General features: G+C 37.7%; 1 protein-coding gene across 3 annotated transcripts in view; it reads right to left on the bottom strand.

Moving 5' to 3' along the window:
• MAN1A2 (mannosidase alpha class 1A member 2) overlaps positions 1-20188 on the bottom strand; it is a 180151-nt gene that overhangs the window by 103326 nt on the left and 56637 nt on the right. For all 3 annotated transcript variants that reach the window (XM_030324560.1, XM_030324561.1, XM_036064197.1), the window contains 2 exons: positions 19657-19775; positions 13705-13785 (listed from right to left, as the gene is read on the bottom strand). In XM_030324560.1, coding sequence (XP_030180420.1) covers positions 13705-13785; positions 19657-19775 — 200 coding nt within the window. The remainder of the gene's footprint in view (positions 1-13704; positions 13786-19656; positions 19776-20188) is intronic.

Below are 20188 nucleotides of genomic sequence, written 5' to 3'. Positions count from 1 at the left end.
AACCCCTTCATCCTCTTCCATGCTCTGTTTTTCCCCTTACTGCTTACCAGTAACAGTGCACGTATGTGTAGGTCTACATGTGCAAACACACACATGCTCTCACATACCTACCCTGTTCATTCCTATTACCCCCACAAGTAGAATGTAAACCATAGATGGGCAGAAGCGGTTTTATTCACTGTTTTATTCTCAGAACTTAAAAGAGTGCCGAGGCTATAACCAGTACTCAACAAGTGTTGAATGAATCAATTTAGGAAGCCAAAAAGCACAGAGATTTATAATAAGCAAGTAAACTATCTTCTTTCTCTTCCACACCAACCCAAATCCCCGAAATATCTGAGGCTAACATGCCAAGGTTTTAAGAGCTTAAGATCTTCTACAGAAATGTTGAGATGATGACAATGATGATAATGACAAACACATATTAAACCCAATCAATTCTCACAACACCCCAGTGAGATAAATACTGTTACTCCCATTTTACAGGTTAGGAAACTGAGGTTTAAAACAAATAATTTAATTTGCCCAAGGTCATACAACTAGGAAGTGGTAAGCCTGAATTTAAGCCTAGGCAGTCCAGCTCCAGAGTCCATGTTCTTGCTTGACTATTCCACTAATTACAGACAGACACAGATATCTAGATACTGACATCGCGATACAGACACAGAGGAAGACAAAAGGCATTCCCACACCTTGCATTATTTAATCTTACCTTCTGTAGCCAATAATTAAATTCCTCAAAATATTTCACTAATTCATTGCATATCTTTCTGTCCTGTATCTTACATCCTCCGTTTTGAATGACAGTTTGGGCTGATATAAAACCTGAGTTGTCAGTTACTTTATCTTAGTGGTCTAAAGATAATCACTCCAACATCATCTGGCTTCTCTTGCTATTGAGCACTCTGCTGTCAGCTGTCATCCTTCTGTAAGTAATCAGCCCCTTCTCTTTAGCAGCTTTTCATATTTCCTCCTTATTCTTGGTATCTTTTCCAATATTGACTTTCTATCATTTATCCCATTAAACTCATCTGAAGTTCCCACTAAACATTCTTTGAAACCTCTCACTCTGTATCTCTCTTTTTTAATATCCCTTCTTCTTAATTTCTTTTTCTTAATTTCTCTCTTTGATTCATTTTATTTCATTCTGGATGAATTTTCATCATCACCATGAACAGAAACATCCTTAAGGGCTAGATAAGTGTTCCTTAGGACCAAGTGAAGGTTACTACAAAACTGTAGGTTAAGAGGTAGAAACATATTCTCACACACACACACACACACACACACACACACACACACACACACCTCTCACTCAAAATGAGCCTACAAACAGTATTTCCAAACTCATGATGAAATCCAAGATTTATGCCATTTACAAACTAACAAGTCAGCCTACCACATTTTCATGAATGTCTACAAAATCGTGAATATCTCTGACTACTGGGTCAGAGGCAGAGAACTGAATATTATTCACAGCAAAGTGTCAGCCAAAGATCTGAGTTTATCTACACTGGCTGTACCTGGCCCACCCTCAGCCCCACCTCAATCTCACAGGTATGATCCAAAGGGTCCCCGATGGATTCCTGCACACACAGTGGACTGTGCTGCAGGGGAAGAACACTGAGCTTGGAGAATGTCTTTTACAGTAAGTGAAAGCAAGCCTACTTGATGAGATTAATTCATGCCTGCAGGCATGGCCCTAATGACCTGGGTAAAGAGCAGTCAAGGCCTTGTATTTGTGGTCTTCCTGGCAAAGTGTGCAGGGACGCTCAGGTGCTACGTTGTTTTGCCTTCCTACCCCCCCACGTCAGCAGCAGTGCTGCCTTCCTATAGCAGTAGTGAATCCACTCTCTTCCAATGCTTGCAGAACCAGCTTCATCACCCTCAGTCCTCACTGGAGACAGCAGCAGGAGCACCGACCTGCCAGCACACCGTCATCAGAGGTCTGAATTTCAGCTCTGCTTAGCCCTTCCCCTTACGGTTTCTAAGATTTAGGAGTTAAAACCTCTTCCCCATATTCCCTCAGCCCTGGTTGCCCTCCAGTAGGAGCCACCTCCATGATACTTTAGAAAATTCTTTTTAATCTTGCACTTACCTAGGTAACTTTATGCCTAGTTAACAATTCTGTATATTAAATTCTCTCTGTTCAAATAACTGGCAGTTTCTGTCTCTTATTTGGACCCTGGCTGATACATACATAAATATTTTGTTATTACTATATTTGCTTATTTTAAAAACCAGGAAGATGAAAATTTCTAAAACTCATATATTGTTCCTGTATTCTGAACCAAATACTTTGATTCATTTCCATCCTTTAAGGACACACAACTGTTAAGTGGTTAGATTTTTATTCTGTCTTTTCCTGCTACTAACATAGTAACACAAGTACCTTTTCAATTTTTACAAAACTGTCTAATTTACTGTATCCTTTTCCTCTCCTCCCACTCACTCCTCATACTATTTCAACATGGCTTCTGCCCCCATCATTTCATTGAAATGGATCTTGCTAACAATTAGCTGTACATTTTAGCATCGATCGCTTAGTCATTATTGACCAGTTCCTCCTTAAAATACTTTCTTCCCTCGTGTTCAGACACCCCACCATCTCCCTGCCTCCTTCACTGAGTCAGACTTCTCATACCTGACCTTTTCATACTGTGTTCCTCCAGGCTTGATTCCAGGTCCCCCTCTCTTCCTAGTCTAAATTGTCTCCCTGAGCAATTTCACATGTGCTTGCTTTCAATTATCAGCTACACAGCCACTGATTCCCAACTTTGTATTTCTCATCAAGACTTCTCCAATGAGCACCAGCCCCATTACATCTGCTTACTACCTATTTCCACTTAAACAGAGCAAACTCCCCTCACACTCGAAATACTTAAAATGAACTGATGATCTTCCTCTCCCAAATTAATGTTCTTAAAATGCTCAATTTCTAGTAACTGTCCCACCATTAGTCTAGTACCAAAACCCTGAAACCAACTCCTCCTCTGCCTCATCCCACCCACAACCCCCACCCCCACCCCCGCCCAATCCTTTGGAATTGCCTCCCAAATCCTTTGAAATCATTTAATCTCTCATCTCTGTAACCCATCAGAGTCCAAGAAGCCATTATTTCTTGCCCCCAAATACCACAATGGTTAATTAACTGGAGGGACAGAACACACACACACACACACACACACACACACACACACACACACATGGTAAGCTCTAACTATTGGTCTGTAACTTACTTTTGTCATTTAATACATCAAGCATATTTTTCCTAGATAAAATACATCAAACTTGCGTACACAGTTGTATAGTATTCTATAATATTCTATAGTAAGTATTCTATAGTAAGAGATGTATTAATTTATTCAACCATTCCCCTCTAGATGAATCAGGTCTGTTCAAACACTGGCTACTAAAAACACTACTGCAATAAAATATCCTGCTAAGTATTTCTTAAGCATCCACATTGTTACTTTTAGATAATATATCCCTAGAAGTGGGATCCCCTGTCAAAGAGAATTTTATATCTTAAATGTTTACTGGACACCACCAAATTATTTTCCAAAAAGTTTGGATCATTTATATTCCCTCCAAAAGCTTATCACACATTTGTTAAAATTTAAACCATACACTTGAGAAACTTAACAAAAGTCCATGGGGAAGGAAAGGGGAAAAAATAGTTACAAACAGAGATTGGGAGGGGGAGGCAAACCAACAAGAGATTCTTAAACACAGAGAACACACTGAGGGTAGATGGGGGATGGGGAAGATGGGAAAATGGATGCTGGGCATTGAGGAGGGCACTTGTTGGGATGAGCACTGGGTGTTTATATGTAAGTCAATTTGACAATAAATTACATTTAAAAAAATTTAAACTATACCTTTAATTACATCCATACAATTAAAGTGAGTGCATTTCCTTATAGGTAAATGAGCTACTTACAATAAATAAAATAATCTTTGAGCTGGTCCTTGAAGTTCTTTACCAGGCAGAGAATGTGGAAGGGTTAGAGTCCATCTTACACATAAAATTATGGTAGAGGTCTATAAACACATAGGAAATAAAACAATGTGGTCTAAACACGTAGTTTCATGTACGCAGAATTTTGAGCTTCTCCTCCGTGGCTCCTTCCTGCCCTGGATTTCACTCCTAGATTTCTAGCTCCTGGGGTAGCTAGCTCCAAACTCTGTCTTCTGATTTGACAAACCAATAACCATAATCATGACATCCACTACGATGGGTATTGGTATAACGTTAAACATGTAAGAATGTGTACAGATATGTAGATGAACTCACACCTTTAAGAGGAAAATGTTAGTGTATTTTAAAAAGGTTATCTGGGGCAGCAAAGCTTAGTGGAATGTTTTGCCCAATTACCAGCATGTCTATAGAGAAGGAAGAGGTCAAATTTTCCATGGAAATAGCAGCAATTCCTGGAGGAATATCAGGTTTTCCAAAAATAAAATGAGAATTAGTGCAGTAAAAACAGAGATGACTAATATTTAAACCAGGAAATATCTGGGTCAAAAAGGGCTATTCTATTTGCTTAGAAAGTCTCCCTGAGCTTATTCAGAAACGATCCTAAACTATAGGCAACAGAGTACATTTGTGTTTTAGTGAAGATAGATTTTGTTGTTGTTTACTTTCTTTTTATTATCTGTAAAACATGGATTAAACTCCACATAACCATTTCTTTATTCTATCTGACAGATTTCAGATGCAGTTATCCACATAAATTATGTTATTATCTTACTAAGGGAGGGATACCACTTTGATAACCATTAAAACAATGAGAAGAGACAATCCTGTAAAAGAAATGTCATATATTAGAGGCTAACATCAAGTAAACATAATAAATCATCAAGATTTTTTTTAACTTGTGAATACTTAATATAAATAGCCTTGCTCTGAGAAATAAAATGATAAAGTTTCACATTTATTATATTAATAAATCAACAGGAGAGAGGAACACTTTGTCAGATGACATGTAACCCTTATTTGGTTCCCTGTACCAGAAAACAGAACGCATGTCAATGTTCTTTATTCTAGTTACAGACTACCTTAACATAAGAGATGCACTTTGCCAAGTTATAAATTAATTTTCTGGCTTATGTAAGATGTAGGAATTTCTTGTACATCCAGTATTACAGTAATGTCATATTCGAATTATTTTTCAATGTTTAATTCATTTTTAGCAGATCTGAAATTTACTATTGCTTTTCCAGAATAGTTATGAATCATAGTTTTCGACATAAAATGATCAAGAAGAGAAGTATAAAAAGGTCAGTAAAATTCCACTGTATGAAAAAGTCAGAAAAGTAAAACATGTTCTCTTTATATGTACCTGAGTAGACTATATCCTAAGAAATCGATTTATGACGTCTACCTCAAATAAGTAAAAGGACCCATCACCCCTTAGCAACACAGACTAGTTACCACTTGAGAGAAAGTCAAAGGAGGAAGAAAAGTAAAGCAGGATCTACTGAGTCAGGCACTATGTTAGGCACGGTCACACAACTGAATCCTCGCAACAACTCTCAGGTGAACGCTCTCACGTTTTCATAGATGAAAACAATTAAGTTACAGAGGTAAACAGCTTGCCAAATAGCATGAAAAGGAGGCAGAATAGGGACTCAAGCCTCTCATCTCCAAAGCTATGTGCTTCTCTCCACTTTGAAATGTTTATTCTGGAAGTCTGATGCATAAAAACAGCAAAAATGAAAATACCGGCAACATCATACACTTTTTCAGCATGTTATTACTGTTTTCCTATGACAGTAACAACCAAACTCTCAACATTTTGCTTCAACTTTCAAACTAGGAACCTAATGTGAAACGGCCAAGGCTGGCACTTCTCTTTCATAAGCTGCTCATAATTAATTTTGAATCATGTGCCTTTTGATACTAAAATGAATCAAGCTTGTCAGCTACACCCCAAAAACTCAGTACATGCTCAGGTAAGCATGGAAATATGGGAAAAAAAATGCTCTCCTTTCTCAAAGACATCTTATAATGTCTAATTTGGAAACAAATCTGAAACTGAAGGCATCAAAACAGTTCCATTTTCTTCCTCCTTTCATTATTTAATATTTCAATCCAGAAGCTCCTGAAGCCAGGGGTCTGTGCCCAAAAGGTATGTGTAGGGTGCACACAGCACTGTCCCGGAGAGGGGCTCAGACCAACGTGAGGAAAGGGAAGCCAGCCAAGCAAAGGGGAATAAAATCCTAGAGGGTCCGTGTGAGGAAGATGCACTGAACAAGGTGGCAGGCAGCCTGCTGAGGGCAGCAAAGTGATTTCATACAGCAGGACGAGGCAAGTGGGTTAATATATGAGGAATAATAGTAGGCAGGTTTCACACTATCAGAAAAGAGTGCGAAAGATGAAAAGGCAGAAAGCCAGAATAAACCTTATGGTGTTGCGCTGAAATTAGAGTTATTAGTGTGAATTCGTGGCTGCCAATATTTGGAGATCAAAACAGAAAAGAGTATGGACATAAACGTTAGTAAGCAGAGTAACAGCAGCCCATGCCTGGGGGAGGCAGGGCAGGGTCGACAGAGACCCCCTCTGAGGTGCAGGCCTACAGGAAATGCCTAAAGCTGAGGACAGAGCCAGAACATTAACAAAACTTGTCAACTGGGCCCACCCTAAATACAGGGTAATGTTAGAGGAATCTGAAGCTAGCGGTGCACTGTGGCTCATCTCAGCAACGAAAAATCAGAATCTGGTTCCATCCCAGTCTAAACTGACTGAACTACCGACACTAACAGCACAGGCACACTGCTCCAGGCATGAATACCATTAACCTCAGTCTCTACTGTCCCACACATGATGTTTGGCATTCAATCAAAAATTATGAAACACCTTACGAAGGCAAGAAAAAATAATCCACTTTATAGAGACAAAGCAAGTGACAAACCAAGCTTGGTGAGGTTAAAACAATCTGAGAATTAAAGTGACTATGATTACCACGTTCAAAGACCTAGTTAGGGGATAAGGTAGCAAGCATGAAGACAAGGAGGACCTGTGGCAGAGAAACAGAAATTATTAAGTCAAATGAAATACCAGAAATAATTTTTTAAATGTTTATTTATATTTGAGAGAGACAGCGTGAGTGAGGGAGGGGCAGAGAGAGATGGAGACAGAATCTGAAGCAGGCTATGTGCACAGCACCCGACAAGGGGCTTGAACCCACAAACCATTAGATCATGACCTGAGCCGAAGTCAGACGCTTAACCGACTGAGCCACCCAGGCGACCCTCTAGAAATATATATTTTTTTTAAATCAAAGTAACAGAGACGCAGAAAGCCTTCAATAGGCTCAAAAGTAGATTCAATGGAGCTGAGAAAAAAAGAAAAAAAATCAGTGTACTTGAAGATAGGTCTATAAAAATTACCCAAACTGGAACACAAGGAATAAAAAAGCAGTGGGTGGGGTAAAAAAGAATACCTATTTCAAGAGCTATGAGACAATCTCAAAGAGTCTGATGAATGTATAATTGGAACTTCAGAAGAGGCAGAAAAACATTTTAAAAGATAATGAATAAGATATCAGACCATACATCTAAGAAGCTCAGAGAACCTCAAGCAAGATAAATAAGTCCTACTCGCCCCTCCAAAAAAAGAAAAGTAAAATCACTCAGATTCTTCATACACAATAAAATATGAACAGATTATCTTAAAGGCAGCCAAAGCGGGGGAAAAGACACATTACATATAGAGGAACAAAGAATTAAAGCAGACTTCTCATCACAAACTGTGCAAACTCTAAAAGCTAATGCAGTGACATCTTTAAAGTGTTGAAAGGAAAAATAGTCAATCCAAATTCTGTAACACAAAGAAAATGTCTTTCAAAACTGAAGAAATAGACTTCCCAACCAACAGAAACCGAGAGACTGCACAACCAGGAGATGTGCACTGTACAAAAAGTTAAACGAAGCCCTTCACACAAAAGGAATATATACCAGACAGAAAGCTGAACCTACAGAGAAATGAAGACCAACAAAAATGACTGAAAGATTAACAGGCATTTTTTTTTTTTTATTAGGCAGAAAAAAACAAAAGAGGAATGAGGAACAGATGGGTCAAATGGGATACAACTAACAATGTTACAGATTTTAATGCAACTGTATCTGTAATTATATTGAATCTACATGGTCTAAACAGGCAAATTAAAACCAGACTGTCAAAGCTTTCTACAGGAAAACCAACTTTAAATATAAAAACATATAGGGTAAAAGATGTACGATGCACACATTACAAAAAATAAAGCCAGAGTGACTGTATCAGTATCAGAGGAACTAGACTTAAGAACAGAGAATGTGACCAAGGATAAAAAGAAAAATTTTTAAATAAAAGGATCAACGAAAAAGACAGAACAATCATAAAATAGGTGTATACCTAAGAATAAGCCTCCAAAATACATAAAGTAAAAACTGGTAGGACTGAAAGGAGAAACAGGCAAACCCATAATTATATTTGGAGGTTTCAAAACTCCTCACCTAGTATTTGACAGACCAAGTAGACACAAAATTAGTAAAATTACAGAAGATCTGAGCAACACTATGAACTGCCTTGACTTCATTGATTTTTTTTACCAGAACCACAACAGAATACACATTCTTTTCAAGTACACATTCTTTTTCAAGCAGGCCATATTCTTTTTTTTTTTTTTTTTTTTTTAATTATTTTTTTCAACGTTTATTTATTTTTGGGACAGAGAGAGACAGAGCATGAACAGGGGAGGGGCAGAGAGAGAGGGAGACACAGAATGGGAAACAGGCTCCAGGCTCTGAGCCGTCAGCACGGAGCCCGACACGGGGCTCGAACTCACGGACCGCGAGATCGTGACCTGGCTGAAGTCGGACGCTTAACCGACTGCGCCACCCAGGCACCCCAAGCAGGCCATATTCTGACCCATATTACCTGCCTACAAAAATTAACTAGAGAAACAGGAACCCTCTTGCACTGTTGGTAGGAATGCAAATTGGTGCAGCCACTCTGGAAAACAGTGGGGAGGTTCCTCAAAAACTTAAAAATAGACCTACCCTATGACCCAGCAATAGCACTGCTAGGAATTTACCCAAGGGATACAGGAGTACTGATGCATAGGGGCACTTGTACCCCAATGTTTATAGCAGCACTCTCAACAATAGCCAAATTATGGAAAGAGCCTAAATGTCCATCAACTGATGAATGGACAAAAAAATTGTGGTTTATATACACAATGGAGTACTACGTGGCAATGAGAAAGAATGAAATTTGGCCCTTTGTAGCTACATGGATGGAACTGGAGAGTGTGATGCTAAGTGAAATAAGCCATACAGAGAAAGACAGATACCATACGGTTTTCATATGGATCCTGAGAAACTTAACAGAAACCCATGGGGGAGGGGAAGAAAAAAAAAAAAAAAAAGAGGTTAGAGTGGAAGAGAGCCAAAGCATAAGAGACTCTTAAAAACTGAGAACAAACTGAGGGTTGATGGGGTGTGGGAGGGAGGGAGGGTGGGTGATGGGTATTGGGGAGGGCACCTTGTGGGATGAGCACTGGGTGTTGTATGGAAACCAATTTGACAATAAACTTCATATATTGAAAAAAAAACAAAAAAATTAAACTAGAAGTTAAGCTTCCAACTCTTGTTCTCAGCTCAGGTCTTGATCTCAGGGTCCTGAGTTCAAGCCCTGTGTTGGGCATTGCACTAGGAGTGAAGCTTACTTAAAATAAACAAACAAAAACAACAAACAAAATAATTGGAACTAGAAACGATTGAAAGATATATGGAAACCCTGAAATATTTGAAAAATTTTAAATATACTTCTAAATAACTCCAGAATCAAAGGGAAGGAAAATCAGAAAATATTTTGAATTAAAGGAAAATGAAAATATATCAAAATTCAGAGGATGCAGCTAAAGAAGGGCTGAGAAGCAAATTTATGGCGAAATTAGAAAATATTTTGAATTAAAGGAAAATGAAAATATATCAAAATTCAGAGGATGCAGCTAAAGAAGGGCCGAGAAGTGAATTTACGGCATTGCTGTTATTTATTTATTTATTTATTTATTTATTTATTTATTTTATTTATTTATTCTTTTTGAGAGAGACAGAGCGTGAGCAGGGGAGGGGCAGAGAGAGAGAGGGAGACACACAATCTGAAGCAGTTCCAGACTCTGAGCTGTCAGCACAGAGCCTGACACAGGGCTCAAACTCACAAACTGTGAGATCATAACCTTAGCCGAAGTTGGATGCTTAACCGACTTAGCCACCCAGGCGCCCCTTATATTTTTTTAAAAAAAGAAAGAAAGGTGTCATATTAATGATCTAAGCTCCAAATCTAAAAAACTGGAAGAAAAAAAGGGAGCAAATAAACCTCAAAGCAAGCAGAAGGAAGTAAACAAGAATGAAAGCAGGTATAAAATTGCATGAAATAGAGAAAAATCAGTAAAACCAAGTTCTTTGAAAAGATCAATAATATTAATACACCTATCTAGACTGACAAAAAGAGGTGAAACAGGAGACACTACTAGCGATCCCACAGATAGGAAAAGGATAATAAGGGAATATTACAAACAACTTTATGTCTACTATCTACACAACTGAGAGGAAACAGGCAAATTCCCTGAAATACACAAACTACAAAAACTACTCAAGAAGAAATAACCTGACCAGTACTATATCTACCAAAGAAATAGAATAGTTTTAAAACTTAAGTGAAAAAACAAAAACAAAAAACTCCAACCGCATGGCTTCAGAAGGGTATTTATTTTCCCAAACAAGTAAAGGAGAAATAATGTCAACTATACACTAACTTCTCCAGAAGAAGAAGAAAAGAGGAAACACTTCCCAACTCATATTAGGAGAAGTCAGCATTACTCTTATATAACACACACACACACACACACACACACACACGAAGACATTAAAACTACATATAGATAAATATCCCACATGAATATAAGTGGAAAAAATTCTCAACAATGTTTCAAATTAATTCTGGCAGTATATAAAAAGATAATACACCATGACCATTTTGGGGTTTCTTCCCAAAAGTGCAAGCTTGGTTTGACATTCAAAAATCAACCAATATCAACAGATAAAAGAAAAATCATTATGTGTATAATCATCTTATTAAATACCACAAAAACATTTGACAACGTTCAACATCCATTCACACACACACACACACACACACACACACACACACACACACACACAATCTTAGCAAACTAGGAATGGAAAAGATCTTCTTCAAGGTGATAAAGGGTATCTACCAAAAACCTATGACTAACATTTATGCTTAATGGTGAAAGACTAAATGTTCTTCCTGTAAGATCAGGAAATTGATAAGGATGTAAAGCAAGACAAAGAAAGAAAAGAACTACACAAATGAAATTGTTCCCTACACAGAGAAATAAAACTATTCACTGATGACATGATCGTTTACAAAAAAATTCCCAATCTATTAAAATCTATTTAAAAGCAACTAGAGGGGCGCCTGGGTGGCGCAGTCGGTTAAGCGTCCGACTTCAGCCAGGTCACGATCTCGCGGTCCGTGAGTTCGAGCCCCGCATCAGGCTCTGGGCTGATGGCTCAGAGCCTGGAGCCTGTTTCCGATTCTGTGTCTCCCTCTCTCTCTGCCCCTCCCCCATTCATGCTCTGTCTCTCTCTGTCCCAAAAATAAATAAACGTTGAAAAAAAAAATTTTAAAAGCAACTAGAATTAGTGAATTTAAGAAAATCTCAGGGTACAAAGGTCAATATAAAAATCAACTGTATACTGCACAACATGAATGTTGTTCTTAATGCCACGGAATCATATACTTAAAAATGGTAAATGGAGGGGGCGCCTGGGTGACTCAGTCAGTTAAGCGTCCGACTTCAGCTCAGGTCACGATCTCGCAGTCCGTGAGTTCGAGCCCCACGTCGGGCTCTGGGCTGATGGCTCAGAGCCTGGAGCCTGCTTCAGATTCTGTGTCTCCCCCTCTCTCTGCCCCTCCCCCATTCATGCTCTGTCTCTCTCTCTCTGTCTCAAAAATAAATAAACGTTAAAAAAAATTTATAAAAAAATGGTAAATGGAAACTTCTGTTATGTATATTTTACAGTATTTTTAAAAATGATAAGCATCAGGAAGTTATCTAGTGATAAACAAAATGTCCTACATCAGCTGAAAATTTAAATCTTTATTAAAACTTACTTTCAAATCAATTGTATTTATATCCACCAGCAATAAACAACTGGAAATTGAAATAAAAAATACAGTACAACTTAGAACCAAAAAGCATAAAATATGTATAAATCTATCAAAATATGTAAAATATCTACATGCTAAAAACTAGAAACACCAAGGAAGAAAATGAAAGGAGGATACATCATGTTCGTGGCTTGGAAGATTCCATATTTGTTAAGATATCAATTTTCCCTAAATTCATGTATAGATTCAAAGTAACCTCCATCAAAATCCCAGTAGAATATTTTGTAGAAATCAGCAACTGATTCTGAAGTTTATATAGAAAATAAAGTACCTGGAATAGCCATGACAATTCTGAAAAGGAACAAAGTTGGAAGACTCACACAACCCGATTTCAAGACTTCCATAATGACGAACACAGTGTAGTTCACACAGTGTAGCAAAAGGACAAACACATGCAAAGCCACAGCACACAGTCTAGAAGTCGACTCACACATATATGGTTAATGGATTTCAAGAGGAGAACAAAGTCAATTAAATAAAGGAGAGTCTTTTCAACAAATGTTGCTAGAATTTTTGGATATCCAGAAGGAAAAAAAGAAAGCTCAACCTATACCTCACAGCATGTATAGAAATCAACTCAAAATGAATTAGAGGTTTAAAAGTTAACAGTAAAACCATAATACTATTAGAAGAAAACATGAGAAAATCTTCCTGACCTTGATTAGGCAAATATTTCTTAAACACCAACAACAAAGAAATCCATCTTTAACAACATATACAACAAAAGATGAATTTTCTTAAATTTACAGAGAGCTCTTACAATCATTTAGATCAACAAACCAATTAAATATGTAAGTTTCTCAGGAAATGAAGCAGAAATGACTTATAAGCTCTTCCTTTAGGTTCTCTTTCACCTACTCTCCAAACCCCATCCTTTAACCCACACCCGAGTAGTAGCAAAAAGGAATTTCCCACACCCACTTTCCCATCACAGCAGGTCACAAGTCTATGTGTATCACATACACCAAGACTTCTGGAAAGGAGAATTCAGAGTTGTTCCTGTGTTGTTTTTTTAAATTTACAGCAAAAACTTGCATTCAATTTCCAATCAGGCAGTTTTAATAATTAATTTTTGGTCTTAGGAGGATCCATATTCATGCAACCTGATTCATTCCTTAATTCTGATCTTATTAACTGCCCCCCTGCTCCTTGTTTCGACCGTGTGATTAATTGCGGTGGCAAAATCCTGGAGAAGGATTGCTCCTGCAAAGGAGAAGGGGTATATACAGAGATAGGACCTGTGATTTTACTTGTTTTACTGAGATTCTCAAAATGGCAAAATCATTCTTCCCAAGGCCAGTTCCACCTGAAGCAGCCAGCTCTCTCAGCAAACCTTTACATGTGCTCAATATTAGTCAATTAAGCAAAACAATATGCTGTTAGGGGAATCTTTCATTATTTTATTAAAGTCCATTCAGAGCCCTTCCTCCAAACAATGTATTACTTGAGTGGCTCACCTCTTCTCCCGAAAGGTAATACGCTGCAAGCAGGCCTCCAATAAATCGAATGTTGACTTCAAACACAGACACCTCTGAATTCTGTGAAAACATATTGAAAATATTCACATACACATTAAAGCTTTATAGTTTCCAAATATTTTCAATTCTTCATAAGTTTCTCACAAACACCCTGTGGAGGATGGTTTTTTCTGCTTTCCACATCTTCATTTCTCACGCAACTGCAATCTCACCTCCCGTTTATTAATGTTACTGAAACTCCCCTATTATTATTAATGTTACTGAAACTCCCCTCCCCATGGAGGGGAAGCCACCTCCCCACCATGGCTTCCATTGGCTGAAACCATTTGTGTGTACCTTACATAGCACTGTGAAATTATCAAGATATTTGATGCTCTTGACTAGTCTCTCCTCAAGAGAGCCTCCACTTCTTGAATTCTGGAATAGCGGTCTGTCTACTGATCCCTTTCTCTCCATTACAGCATACTGCCCATTTTTACTTATATTTCTCATGAATTTTAAGTATTTTTTCCTAGTATGTATAAAAATTTAATAAATGTTAACAGAGGCACCAAAAAATGATAGGATGATGGATTATTCAATTAATAATGTTGAAAAACTGGCTCCTAGGTTAGAAATTTGGATACTCATTTCAGATACATCTCTCTCTCTCTCAAAACGATATCCAAATAATTTAGAAATAAATGTAGAAAAAATTACAATAAAAAAGTAGAAGAAAATGTGACAACATGAATTTCCTTGACAAAGCAGGTACTTTGTAAGCATAAAATCAACTGTATTGATACCAAACACAAAGACCTGAATTTCCCCAGAATGACAATTACCTAGAAGAAAAAATTATGAACAAAATTCAAAGGCAAACAAAAAACAGAAGGAAATTTGGCACAAATATAGCAGTATTAATAACCTTACCATATAAAGTCTACATGTTTGTATTTAGATACAGACATAGGTAAGAAAAATTCTAATTACATGGAAAGAAAAGTAGAAGTGGCAGAGAACATGAGCAAAGAAGTCACACAATACACACAACTGACTAATATAAAGGTAACGTTCATGGGGCGCCTGAGTGGCTCAGTCAACTGTCTGCCTTCTAATTTTGGCTCAGGTCATGATCTCACAGTTCATGGGTTCAAGCCCAGGGTTGGGCTCTGCACTGACAGGGCGGAGCCTGCTTGGGATTTTCTCTCTCCCTCTCTCTCTGCTCCTCCACTGCTTGTGTGTATGCATGTGCGCTCTCTCTTTCTCTCTCTCTCCCTAAATAAATAATAAAGATAACGTTCATGACTAATTTTTAATAAACATTAAAAGAAAATATATATTATCCCCTAAGGCCTTTCCAACATTTATAGGTAGAACACATAATTTGCTAACACAAGTATATATCTCCAAAATAGAACTTTCACAATGGAATTTTTTAGTAACATTTATCTCCTCCCACCCCATCCATAAAAGCAAAATGCTTTACATTACTTCATATATTCCCACTACACAGCATACTGCAGGGCACAGAGCGACAGTCACTAAATACAGAGAAGCAGCAAAAGAGGGAGAGGGGGCAGGCCTCTATAACTCACCAAAACAATAACCTTCTTAAACAGTTTCCCTGGTTTCAGCCTTACCTTCCTCCTTATAATCTATTTATTCAGCACCCTGCAGGCAGAGTGAACCTCTTACATTTTAAGTCAGGTCAGGTTACTGTTGTGTACAAACTCTTACAATAACTTCTGGTTACACTCAGAGTAAAATAACTGGTAAGACCCAACATAATCAGATTCTCCACTACCTGTCTGACATCATCTCCTTTCAACATCTCTTGACTTTTATTACCAAATGGTTCTACTGGCTGTTCAAGAATTACCAAACTCAGTCTTTATGCTTTACTTACAGGTCTCCAAACAGGAAGTTTTTCTAACCACACAATATAAAATAATAAAGTACATCTTCATCACTAATATCTCTTAGCCTCCATTATTTCCCCAATTAACACTTATCAACATCTAATTACATATAATTCTATATTTGTAAAATTCAGACCTTCCTTCACAAGAGACACAGAAGAGAAGTTCTAGAGGGAGAGAAGGGAGAGAATGGAAGACAGGCATTATTCAAAGGAGTAATGATTGCAAATCTTCCAGAAGTGATAAAAACATAAGTCTTCAGACTGATGGAACATTACGAGTCCTTTAAAGAATAATCCACACATGGACACATGGTAATGCAATTATAGAATGCAGAAAAATAGAAAAATGAAAACAAGGGGAAAAAGACAGATTATTTGTGAAATATTAGATTGACAGCATAGTTTTCAATAGTATGACAGAAACAGGAAGACAATGGAATTGTACCCTTCAAAGGTTAAGAGAAAATAATCAACCTCCACACAACTATATTCTACACTCAACTATAGTATCTATTATGAGAGAGCCTTATATCCAAATGGCTTCCATTGGGTCTCTCCTCAGAAATGTCACCAAAGAGTCCCTCTCACTAGCTATCCCATGTAAATAGCAACCCCACACCACCACTTACTCCAATCCTACTTGCTCCCCTTTATTGTTCTCCACAGCACTTATCACCAACTGATAATATTAAACAGGACTTGAATATTTATTTACTGGTTTTCTCCCAAAACTAGAGTACAAACTCAAGAAGAAGTTTTGCTCATTACTACATTCACATAAGCCAGAAGAGCACCTGTCACAGAGGAGGCATTTAATGAATGAATTCTTTATTTATTCCTTCATTTGTCAGTCATCCATCCATTCATTCCTTAATTTGGAAGTTTCAAATACGAGTTGGAACCAGCTAGACAATGATTACACATAAGACAAGAGGGAGATGAGCTAAATTAAAGCATTCTAAGATCCTTATGGTCTTCAGAAGGAGGATGAAGAAACCAGTTCATTTTAAACTGTGAGAAGTATGCACATGAAATTTTAAGGATAACCCCAAAATGAGTGGAAATGACAAGTAAAATGTCAAAGTAGTAGAGGGAAAAAGAGCCAAGAAGTAATTTAATCCAAAAGAAGGAAAACAGAAAATAAAAACAATGAAAAGTACAATAATAACACAGGTTGAAAAACACAGATGAAGACCCAACTCCAAATACACATTATCACAATAAATGTAAATATTCCAAACTTGACAGTTAAAAGACTCCAAGACTGGATAAAAATAACAAAATTCAAATACATACTATATGTAAAATATGCAGCTAAACCACAGGACACAGAAAGGTTAAAAGTACAGGGATGGCAAATGACTGCGCTAATTATTAAGCTCTTTCTCCTCAGGTTCAAATTTATCCTTCTATACTCTACTTTGGTATCCTGGAATTGGAACTGTGTGAACATATGTCTCGTTAGCCAGCTGGCTCCATTATGGGCCATGCCAACAGGAAGTTTTACAAAGATAACGTACAGCTGGAAGAAGGAGAAAGGACTTATTCCTTCCAATTTACCTCCGGTTTTGGACAGTGTCAAATGAGTCATGGTTCTTCACCCTGGCAGTGGCTGTTGGTTCCAGGTTACAGTTTCCCTGCCACACACACTTTCTTTAAACCAGCCTCCCTGTGGCCCTTAGAAATACCAAGCACTAGGTAGGTACCATCTCCTTAGAGGTCCGAGTCCCAGCTCTAAAAAAAAGCCCTCTTAAGAGCTCCTAAAGTACCAGAAACAGAGTTCCAAATTACTCAAGTTTAATAGTCCCAACTTCTTCCCACTGTTCTCAGAGTCCCAGGGAGGTAGGTGTTTACTATAGCTACTATCTCTTGTGATAACACAATGTTCTCTTTGCCTTTTCAGTTTCCCATTACTTGGTTAACAACTGGAAACATTAAATCCTCTAATTAAAATAAATGGCACTGGGGCGCCTGGGTGGCGCAGTCGGTTAAGCGTCCGACTTCAGCCAGGTCACGATCTCACGGTCCGTGAGTTCGAGCCCCGCGTCAGGCTCTGGGCTGATGGCTCAGAGCCTGGAGCCTGTTTCCGATTCTGTGTCTCCCTCTCTCTCTGCCCCTCCCCCGTTCATGCTCTGTCTCTCTCTGTCCCAAAAAAAAATAAATAAACGTTGAAAAAAAAATTAAAAAAAAAAAAAATAAAAAATAAATGGCACAGTTCTGGCTCCTGACTGAGCCAACTGACACAATGATATACCAGCATATTATTAGGCCTTACAAAGCTGCCATGTTAGGGGACAGGAGTATTTGAGACCGTACAGATGCCAATTCTCTCCAAATTAATCTGTTAATTGAATGCAAGACTCATCAAAATGTCAACAGCACCCCAGAGCTTACAGGAACAAAGAGCAGAGAACTGCTAAGATAATTTCCTGGTAGAACAAGATCAGATATCAAACTTCCTATAAAAATATCATAGTTAAGACAGTTAAGTATTGATGTCATAAGCATAAAGAAAAAAGCCAAAAGAAAAGAATAGGCCCCTGTGACCCGTGTGGCCATGTATAAACAGCAGGGAAACGAATGGTGCTAGAATAAACTGCTGCCTGTCCAGCTCACCCTACATACGAAATCAATTTTATGTGGATTAAAGACCTAAATCCAAAAGCCCAACTTTAAAAAATTTAGAATGAAACACAAGAATTTATCCTCATGACCTTGGAGTAGGGATTTCTTAAACAAGAAGCACATCCTATAAGGACTACATGGCCAAACAGAGAGAGAAAAAAAAAAAAAAGACTAAATTTTTCAGCCTCCTTTTGCATCAAGGTTGGGCTGTATGTGTCAGATCTACTCAACAGCATACAAGCAAAATCAGGGTAACCCACTCCTGGAAGGTGTTCTCACAGGAGAGCCATGGATCCTTCCTCTTTTCTACAACTGGAAGGTTGACCCACCTTATCAAGAAGCCGTCTTGTACCACGAGGTTGAAGCTACACACTGAGAAAGCAACAAGACAAAGGATCTTAGATCCCTGAGGATCAAGGATCTATCCAAGCCACCCCTAAGCTGCTGGTCTCTGTGCCTAATTTTCATGAAAGAGAAACACATATCTATATTTAAGCTCTTTTATATTAGATTTTCTGCCACTCACGAACTTAAACCCAAGTGGTAACTGATATATGTCCAAAATGCTAGAATCATATAAAAGAAAGTAATCCAGATTTGTGTGGTTAGCATCAGGAAAGCATGAGAGAAGAAATAATTATGGATTTAAATCACAATTTGAATGACAAATTGGGTCTGCCAAAGGAAAAAACAAAAACAAAAACAACACAGTAAAAGAGTGACTTCTGACTATGGTCAAAAAGAAGAACAATCACACATGTCATGAAAGGTGATAATGAGTAAAACAAAACAGCCCATACACCTTGTGGGTGAATACTGGTAATAATGAAAACAATTGCTACCATTTACTGAGTACTTAACGTGTATCTGATTATCTCAAATAATCCTTACAATACTGCATTGCGATAGCAATTTTATGACACATTCAGAAAGAATAAGGAATGTTCCCAAGTCACACGGCTAGGATGTAGCCGTGCTGGTCTTCAAACTTCAGCCGCATCACTTATCAACTATGCAAAATGCTGGAAGCATGGGCATAGGCCTAGTTATGAAGGCTCATTAAACCTGCACTGAATTATTGAATCTTTTAAAAATAACAAAATGCTTAATTGTTTATAAAGGAGTTTATGCATTCCTGGTATTTCTAGTTCAATGTGGGTTTTTTTTGTAACTACTGCTTAACACACTGAACACACTGCCTCAAATGATAACATCAAGAAAAGTGAAAGGAAGATGAGAAAGGGTATGTATTTTATGTAAAAGTTAAATAACCACTCTAATCCCAAAGGAGGACAGGGAATTTATGATTTCCTTAAACTGCTAGTAAAATGCTCAAAACTACTATGTTTATTAGACACGGTCTTTGCAGAGTTGATCAAAGAAGTCATCAACTGTATACTCACCACACTGAAATCAAGGTTGTGTTCAATCCATTTTTGCCCATCTCGGAATTCATCATGAAGTCCCATGATATAAAGGGTATCCAAAGCGTCTACTATGGTAGCACCCATTTGTGAACTTCCTATATTTGGGGTGGGGGGGAAAACTGTCATTAAAAACACGCCCTTCATACAAGGTCTGTTTTAATTTTTTAATATGTAAAAATCAAAGTAGAAATATAAGGACCAAAAAGAATACCCAACATGGTTCACTTTTCCTTAAGAACAAATAATACACACTGTTTAATAGCTATTCCTAAAGATGGCAGGTTGACAACTAATAGGAAGGTAAAGGAAACTAAAATTATAGTTCTCCTTCATTTTCTTCCTGGTCACAGTATGAGATCTCTATCTACTTAACAGAGATAAGTTTTTTTTTAAAAAAGGATTAACTCAGGAAATGGGGAGGATGGTTCAAGATGATAAGCTAAGTCATAAGAACCACGTTCTTCTGGTACAAATTCACAGAAGGAGCAAAAAAAAATACTTAGAAATA

This window comes from Lynx canadensis, chromosome C1 (genome assembly GCF_007474595.2).
Source record: "Lynx canadensis isolate LIC74 chromosome C1, mLynCan4.pri.v2, whole genome shotgun sequence".
In the NCBI taxonomy this organism is placed as follows: domain Eukaryota; kingdom Metazoa; phylum Chordata; class Mammalia; order Carnivora; family Felidae; genus Lynx; species Lynx canadensis.
The sequence above is the reverse complement of the archived record's forward strand: the minus strand, read 5'-3'. Positions and strand labels throughout refer to the sequence as shown.